This window comes from Oryzias latipes, chromosome 12 (assembly GCF_053564925.1).
Source record: "Oryzias latipes strain Hd-rR chromosome 12, Olatipes_Hd-rR_3.1".
NCBI lineage: Eukaryota > Metazoa > Chordata > Actinopteri > Beloniformes > Adrianichthyidae > Oryzias > Oryzias latipes.
Window position 1 is genome coordinate 16,676,924 of NC_136248.1, and position 8,323 is coordinate 16,685,246.

General features: G+C 39.4%; 1 protein-coding gene across 1 annotated transcript; it reads left to right on the plus strand.

The window, feature by feature from the left end:
• The first annotated feature begins 535 nt into the window (after positions 1 to 535).
• Positions 536 to 7,727, plus strand: adora2ab (adenosine A2a receptor b). Its single transcript, XM_011481901.3, has 7 exons — positions 536 to 804; positions 1,134 to 1,294; positions 3,234 to 3,373; positions 3,462 to 3,752; positions 3,892 to 4,023; positions 5,638 to 5,741; positions 6,633 to 7,727. Exons 4-7 carry the CDS (start codon positions 3,553 to 3,555, stop codon positions 7,595 to 7,597), a joined length of 1,401 nt encoding a protein of 466 aa, XP_011480203.1. The 5' UTR covers positions 536 to 804; positions 1,134 to 1,294; positions 3,234 to 3,373; positions 3,462 to 3,552; the 3' UTR covers positions 7,598 to 7,727.
• Positions 7,728 to 8,323: the final 596 nt, after the last annotated feature.

The following is an 8,323-nucleotide window of genomic DNA, read 5'->3' on the forward strand; positions in this document are numbered from 1 at the left end:
GTGCTGGAGCTGGAGACATTTTCTATGGGTGATGTCACTTCTGCATCCATCTTTATTTACAGTCATTGGTGGAAATGCTCACTGAATTGCCTGGACCATTGTTGACTTGATGAGATTGGACCGTATAGTTAAGTAGAAACAAGGCTTATTGGTGCCATTATTGACAAAGAAGAAGAAATAATCAATACAAGCTTCTTTAAGCATTGGAAAATGACAAAAGCAAAAAAATGTTAATGAGAATTTGAGCCCCGCGAATTATTTTCTGACCCTGTACTGTGTACATTGGCCCACCGGAACTTTTTAAAAATTTCTGTACTTTTTAGTTTTGTTTTTTGTTACTGCTTTGATAATTTCTTTTGTCTGCTGTTGTCATTATTTGCCCCCTTCCAAAGTCTTTTGCTCCTCCTGCCCCCACATGTATAATGTTCAAGCTCCGCCACTGCTACTGAACTCAAAACTTCTCACATATGTTTTTAACTAAGGGATTTTCCAGAAGTCTCCCTCTTGTACTACCTGATTGTGACCAACGTTCTGCGCTTTTTACGCGGCACCTCAAGCTCCAGAGCGCAGTCTCCACTGCGCAATCTCTATGTCCTCCCCATAATAAAACCCATGCTGGCAGCCGGCGTGTCTGCGCAGCATCAGGAGCGGCTTCGCATCACTTTCCTCATTCCGCTTCATCGGTCACATTCAAATGGGAGCTCGCTGCCTTCCGCTCCGACGCGGTGTCCGCGCGCAGCCAGCGGGCAGAGCGCACGGAGCAAATACCCAAGAAAGATAAACGGTCTTGCCTCCAAACATAAGGTAAGAGCACCTCATGTCGTCAAGAGATGACTCATTTTCCTTTTTATCACTTTGAGAGATCTGGAACAAGAAATGTTATTGTTTTTTACTGATTTTTTTCTAACGGCTATAACTCTATTAGATTAGCCGTTAAGTCGCTTCCTGTAGCTGTTAGAGCTGTTATGTGCATTTCTTAATCATGTGACTTCGTAAACATGAAAAAAACACATACATTTTCTTTATTTTGTTCAAAATTTCGCGCTCTTCATGTATCTTAATGCTCTTTCAGTTGCTCTCCAGCAGCATGTCTGTTCCAGACGCCTTTCTGTTTGTATTCCTCTCGCCGGCAGGCTGCAATGATTGACAAGGCAGTGACAGCTCCTTTCCAGCAGGATGTGCGTTTTCTTATCACAACCCCCTCCAGCTGCGTACAAGGTGAAAAAAGGCTCCATATGTGAAAGATTTGTGCGTTGGCTCCCTAAAAAGGCTTGATTTCTAAGGGAACAGAAAGGTGAGTCAAACTTTGTTCCTTCGCTCAAAGGTTGCCTCATAAGGTCTTTTACTGCAGCTTTTTTTTTTATACCAAATAAATCCTGGTTTAGGAATTCCTTTGGGCTTGGAGAATGTTTTAATTGCTCAACAACAAAAGAAAAGGTGGAGTTTAGTTCAGTTAGAATTGCTAGAGTTACAAATGTGCTTTGAAATTTCCATTCAACTAAATAAATGCACAAAAAAACGGCACCTGTGCTAAAATAGTGTGTGGAATGAATAAAAACAGTTTATATTGTCAACACTGCATTGTGCCTTCATGTTTCTGTACCTTTTAAAAGGTGGATTAAAGGACTCCTGCTTTGACATTTAAAAATTGAAGCTTACTCAACAAGCATTATGACCAAAATAGATATAGTTTGACATAAAAGGGTTTTGGGTGCTGCCCTCTAATATTTCCACTCACTCATCAGGAATTTCCTATTTGAGAGATTCATCAGCAATTTGCATATCTGGGCTTTTTTAAATCAAATTTCTAAACAAAACTTGTTTGAAAAGTGCAGAATCTCCCAAAAGAAGGGTCTAACATTTCTTATTTATGTGATTCAAATACTTCTCCCTTTTGGGGTCATAGATTTGACAGAGCCTAACCCAGCTACTGTTGGGGGAAGGCGGAGTACACCCTGGACGGGCTGCCAGCCTGTCACAGGGCAATTCAAATACTTACAAAATCAATTTTGTAAGTGGAAGATTTTTTCCCGGAAAAAAATCATTCATTCCTTCCATAGATGTGCTCTGACATATTTTCATAATTTAATATCAAGGGTGTTTGACCTGAGATGTGAAAAATTTTTGAGCTAATAACTATTTAATTTTTTTTTTTTTTTTTTTATCATACTGGACAAGTTTGAGATACTATAGTTTAGCTGTAGCCTATATCGTAGCTTGCTGCAGTAAAAGCTTCAATCAGTCAGTTTTACTGCACCATAACCGAACTGCTCCACATTAAGCAGGTGTCCTCCTTCAGGAATAGGAAGATTTATGTCTCAGTGGTTTTATGACTAATTTATTTTTACTATTGTTATTTTAAATGAAAAATATCATCAATAATTTTCTTTTAAACTTGATCTACCAAACCCAAAGCATGAATGCATCTTCTCTATTTCGCTCTTTATCAAACTGTGCTGCAAAGTTCTTGCAGATTTCAAATCAAATGCGAGACTTTTAAAACCGTTTCGTTTTCTGCATTCAAACTTTGTGTTCTGGTGCTGATTCGATTTGAAGAAAATAGTCTAAAAGTAAAATTGATATCGTTTTTGCTCAAAAAGCTCCTAATAATAGCAGCAGAAGTGGCCAGGCCAAACAACACAGAGCTACAATAAACTTCTAGTCAAGGTTTTCAAAAAAAGCCTGTTTTTCTTAGTCCAGTGACGAAAGAAACTAATAATCCCCTCAGCATCACTGCAGCTTATCTGACATTATTTGGAAGATGGTTTCTTTCCTTCTTTCTCCTCTTGTGTTTTCACTGTGCTGCTTAGAAAACCCTGCTCTGTGTCAGGCTCCTCACTGCTGAAGCGCGTTCAGGTTGGAACAGGTTTATGGAATAAGCTCTAATCTGCTTACAGTGCAGAAGAATTTAGCAAAATAACTCTGAAGAAACACAGCGGCGATAAGTCGACCAAGCTCTCCGGCAACAGTCTGGTTTCGCAAAAAATTTGCTGGTGTTTTTTTTTCTTTTTTTAAGAGGAATTATCAGTGATTTTGGAGGAAAGTATGTCAATGCCGGGAATGATTAGAGGGGCAGTTTTGGGAAACTTTTCGTGAAATAAAAGGCCCATTGTTGGACTGTCTGCTTTGGCCCTGTCCCCTTGTCTTCCAGTGATAGATGTCGTTTCTGTCGGGACTGCTTGTGTACTGTAATCTGTTTATACAGGCTAAAACCACTGATGCTCTCTCCTCAGTAACAAACCTCTCAGATGTTCTGTCCCTGATGTTTTTACTTCCTCCTGTGACGGAGTTCACTGAGCCGAACACGGAGGAACAAAACACCTCTGCAGAAAAAAAAGAGGAAGACCAGCACATCCGTATAGTACTAGTAACGGTAAAAGATGAGACTGAAATCACACATCATATGTGGCATTTTTGTGAACTTCCTGCCTTAACTGTGACACATTTGTGTGTTTGCCCAGGGTGAAACAGTCAGCATTGCAAAACAGGCAGAGGAGTTTGTAGAATGAAAGCATGACTAAAAGACAGAAGAAGTAAAAAACAACAACAACCATGCTGAGGACCTATGAGGGGATCTACATTGGTCTGGAGTTGGTGATTGCGCTCCTGGCTGTAGCTGGAAACATCTTGGTCTGCTGGTCTGTCTGCCTGAACTCCAACCTGCAGAGCATCACTAACTTTTTTGTAGTGTCGCTGGCTGTGGCTGATATTGCGGTGGGACTGCTGGCCATTCCTTTTGCAATTACAATTAGGTATCAGTCTTTTTTTTTTCTTTTAAAACTAATTTTACAGAGTTTTTACTGTTTGTGTTTCCATTTGAATGTTTTTTTTCTGATTTATTTTTTCTCATTTTAAAGCTGTATTTTTTTTATCTCTCTTTGTCAACTGCAGTGTGGGTTTCTGTGCTGAATTCCATGGGTGCCTGTTCATTGCTTGCTTCGTCCTCATTCTCACCCAGAGCTCCATTTTTAGTCTGCTGGCTATTGCTGTGGACCGCTACATCGCAATCAAGAACCCACTCAGGTGAAAACAGCCTTTTTTTTCCAGTTTTAATTGTGCAGTGACCTTGCATGTATAAAATAACTTAATAAAAAGTAATTTTTAAACATTTTCACTGCTAGTTGAGCTGCATGAATAACTCCAATTGTATGGTTGATTAATAGCTTCATTGTTTGTTTTTTTCTAAAGAGATATTTCTAGTAAGAAACAGCAAGGGGTTTACATAAACAGTTGCAGGACATTTGTAGTGTGTCTTTGTTTACCAACACCAAAACTGGTGCCACAAACCTCTACATATCCTGCCTAACCCTTTTTCTTAATTCAAATAATCCCGATTTGATGACTAAATCGTAGAAAGTCCTAACAATAAGGCTCGACCAAAAATAACAAGGAGTTTTGGAAAGCTTGGATATGTTCCAGATTTTTACCATAAATAGATTAACGTATGTTGCAACAGAAACACTGGACATGTGTGATGCATGTTCAAAAATGCATGGTGTTCATACAAGCAGGGAGCGGCTTCTTCTTCTTCTTCTTCTTCTTTTTCTGGCGCATGTCTGCCACCTACAGTTGGAAGAGGCTTGGTACGAAATATCAAAGTCGTTCAAATCTCACAAATCTTGTTCCAGACTTTTTCTTTCACGGCTCTGTTCCCATACATGAAAGACTTGGTGTTATAATTTCGGCCAGACAACAGCCGCAAATGATGATCAATTTTCAAGCGGTTGGCACATCCGTGAAGTAAAAGGGACGCCAGAAACATTTGTGATTTTTTTTCTTTCTCCCCCACATTTGGAGTCTCAAAAGTTTCCTGAGACTTTGACATCATGTTTTGCTTAATTGAGACCAAAAAAATGACACTTTTTGAATTTACAACAGCTTTATGCCAAAATTTAAACCTGATGTGGTGTATTATGACAGTCCTGAACAATATATGATGGTTAGAAAATCCAAATGAACAGCTGTAACATGTTTCCTTTGTTTGAAAGCAGACCAAACCAAAGGACAGTGAGGAATTTTGGCATTCCCACAGTGTGAAACGTTCTTTAATAGTTTCATTATACCTGTCTGTGTACAGTTATGCCAAAAACAAATGTCACTCTTGTCCTTCCTGTTCGGGTTCTTGACTTAACAATCATTTGAATGAGTTTATTTGCAAATTAATTCACGCTACTATTTTATCATTTTGACTTTTGGAGTTTCTTTGGCATGTCTATTCACAATTACATACAGATTACTGCAATATCTCACAACAAATATGCAAAGAGCAATGCAAACTTTTAGCAAATGAAATCAATGCAACCATGGATCCTTTGTTCTTTTTCATTTAATAATTCTGTCCAAAATCAGAACACATTTTTTTTCAAGTTCTTACCAATTCATCTGCGCCTTTAACCAGAATACAGCAGAACAGAAAAGCTGAGAGGATGTCTGAAAGCATATTTGATTAAAAAAAAACTTCAACTGGCAAAACAAATATCATTACGTTGATTATGTATTTAAGCTTCAATGCACAAGTGTTTTCCTCTTCATTCAGGTTGACAAATATTTGACTCTTGTCTGGACGACACAATCGCTGAATGATTAGATAACCCCAGCAACTGGAAATGGGTTATGATTGAGTCTTCAACTTTTCAGGTACAACAGTCTGGTGACGGGACAGAGGGCAAAGGGCATCATTGCATTCTGCTGGGCTGTCTCTGTGGCCATCGGCCTGACTCCAATGTTCGGCTGGAACGCAGGTGAGATTCTGTGAGGAAAAAACTTACAATGTTCTAAAACAGAAACATATTACTCCAAGTAACGTGTTTTTTTATTATATGTGGGAGGTTTTTTCCCCATCCTACATATGAGATTTTCTCTTTTTTTCCTCCTATAATCTGTAACTCCTGAGTTCTATTGACCTGTAAGTCACTAAAATCAAAAATGTTTTCGAGGCAATTGTGTTATCCTATACACTTTATACCAAGTCGATCTCTTTATGATGATTATTTTAATAAAATTACAGTTAATATCATTGTGAGTTGCTGCAATTAATCATATAAAAGGTCAACTATTATTAAATAAATAAAGGCTTGTAGTTTTAGGTGAGCAGGTTACAACTGTTTTGTAGTGGACAGTCACTGTTGGGGCGGAGTAAGCCTTCCTTCATTTCCCATCATCCCTTTGTTTACACTCCTGTTAGTTTACCGTTCCTTTACAACCCAGCCTAACATTATCAGAGCAACAAAAATGGCGAGCAATATCAGAGCTATTCAGCAGTACAGTTATGATCCAGACGATGATAACAAAGACGTACACGGATCTGCAAATGGAGGCATCTGAATGGAGCAGAGCAGGGAGATTATGACCCGCCCAGCATAGTTTCTACATAACAAATACACTCTTTTTTTAAACGGCATTTTCCATTTGCTCCTGATTCACAATGATTTGAGTAAAGAAATACCGGTACCAAGAAATGCAATTTTTGGCTGAATTTTCTTTATATGTCCTCCATCATGAGGAAAAATAAAACACAATTTTTATTTGACTGGGTCTTTAAAGTTTATTCTATTTCTGGAAAAAATTCATTTTGCCATTAAAAAATAAATAATAAACACAAAACCTGACAGACACTTGTTTGTTTTTTATAGGTTGGAATTCCACTATCACTACAACTGAGAGCAAGAGGTGCTCTGAAGGCATGACCGAATGCTTTTTTGAGAAGGTGGTTACCCTGCACTACATGGTCTATTTCAACTTCTTTGGATGCGTTCTTGTGCCTCTGTTGGTCATGCTGGTCATCTACGCCCACATCTTCATGGCGGCGCGTAGGCAGCTCCGTCTCATGACTCTGAAAGTGGCGCAAACTCCTGCCCCTGGACAGAGAGCCCCGACTCCCACCTCGTCTCGCTCCTTTCTGCAGAGGGAAGTTCGTGCTGCGAAATCACTGGCCATCATCGTAGGTCTGTTTGCTCTCTGCTGGCTTCCTCTGCACATCATTAACAGCTACAACCATCTATGTCGGAACTGTGAGCGCCCACACATACTGGTGATGAACATCGCCATCATCCTCTCCCATGCAAACTCCGCTGTGAATCCCTTCATCTATGCCTACCGCATCCGGGAGTTCCGGCAGACTTTCCAGAAGATTTGGAAGCAGCACATCATGAGGCAGAGAGACGGCTGCAGGATTGGGCCGGGGGATACCAACAGCAGAGAAATCAGAAGCCACAGTATCGGGAGGACCTCCCAAACCAGTAAAGATGAGTCATCAGGTGACACAGTGGTAAACAGTTGTTTTCTGGAAGTCACTCCTGACCAAGCAGGACAAAAAACAGCTCATGAACCGTCTCAGCAGTGGACATCATATTCAAACGTGGAATCCAGCAGCTGCACAATCAATGGACACCAAGGGAAAGGTGGCACTTCAGCAGAGCAGGATGAACCTTACACCACAAATCCTGCACGGGATGCAGAACATTCAGCTGCAGAAATGGGTGTAGCATCTAAAGCTGGGGCCGGAAGGCACACAGGAAGCTGCATTTCTTTTATAAATGTTCAAGCTTTCTCACAAAAACACATGGACTGTTCTGCAGATACCACTGATGTGTCCTGATGAAGTGTGTCACCAGCAGGACATGATTAGTAAAATGCAAACATGTCAACAAATTATTAAAGGCTGGACCACCCGCATTGAAATGTACATAGGGTTAATTTTAATAATAATAATAAAATAATAATATTTTTCTAGTGTTTTTGTCACTTTTTAAAATTCTTTCTTGCCTGGAATTTTGTCTGAAGCACAACAGTGCATCTTATGTAAAGCAGATTTGAGTTTTATACAAGTGTGGGAATTTTATTTTCCCTTGAAAAATAGAAGTTCTTTATTTGTGGTATTTTTTAGGTTGTATCTATGGAAAAAAGTACATTTTTATGTAGAGAAATGCACTAATATTTTAATCTAATAGAAATTACCCGTCACCAGGACAAATAAGAGCTTTGATATTTCTAGAAAAACATTTGAGACTGAAATACAGTCAGATTATCTTTTGATCTATTTTCAAAGCGTTCCCAGTGGAATTCTTATTATGATTATGCCGTTTCTAGCCAAAATGAACAAAAGCTCAATCCTTTTCTAGGACATAGTTTCTGCAGAGTGGCAGGAGTTCATCCGAAATTCGCTTCTGAGTTGTGGACTATTGGCGGGGAGTAAGCCTACACTCATTTCCCATAATCCCTTTGTTTGCACTCTTTCCTGCTAGCTTCCAGCAACTCACAACCCCAACCTAACATTACTGGTGCAACCAAAAAGTTGAGCAATATTGACATTCTCCAGCCGTAC

Coding starts and splice junctions, on each gene's coding strand:
- adora2ab (XM_011481901.3), top strand. CDS start 3,553: ATGCTGAGGACCTATGAGGGGATCTACATTGGTCTGGAGTTGGTGATT. Junction 3,753..3,891: donor CCTTTTGCAATTACAATTAG/GTATCAGTCTTT, acceptor TGTCAACTGCAG/TGTGGGTTTCTGTGCTGAAT. Junction 4,024..5,637: donor GCAATCAAGAACCCACTCAG/GTGAAAACAGCC, acceptor TCAACTTTTCAG/GTACAACAGTCTGGTGACGG.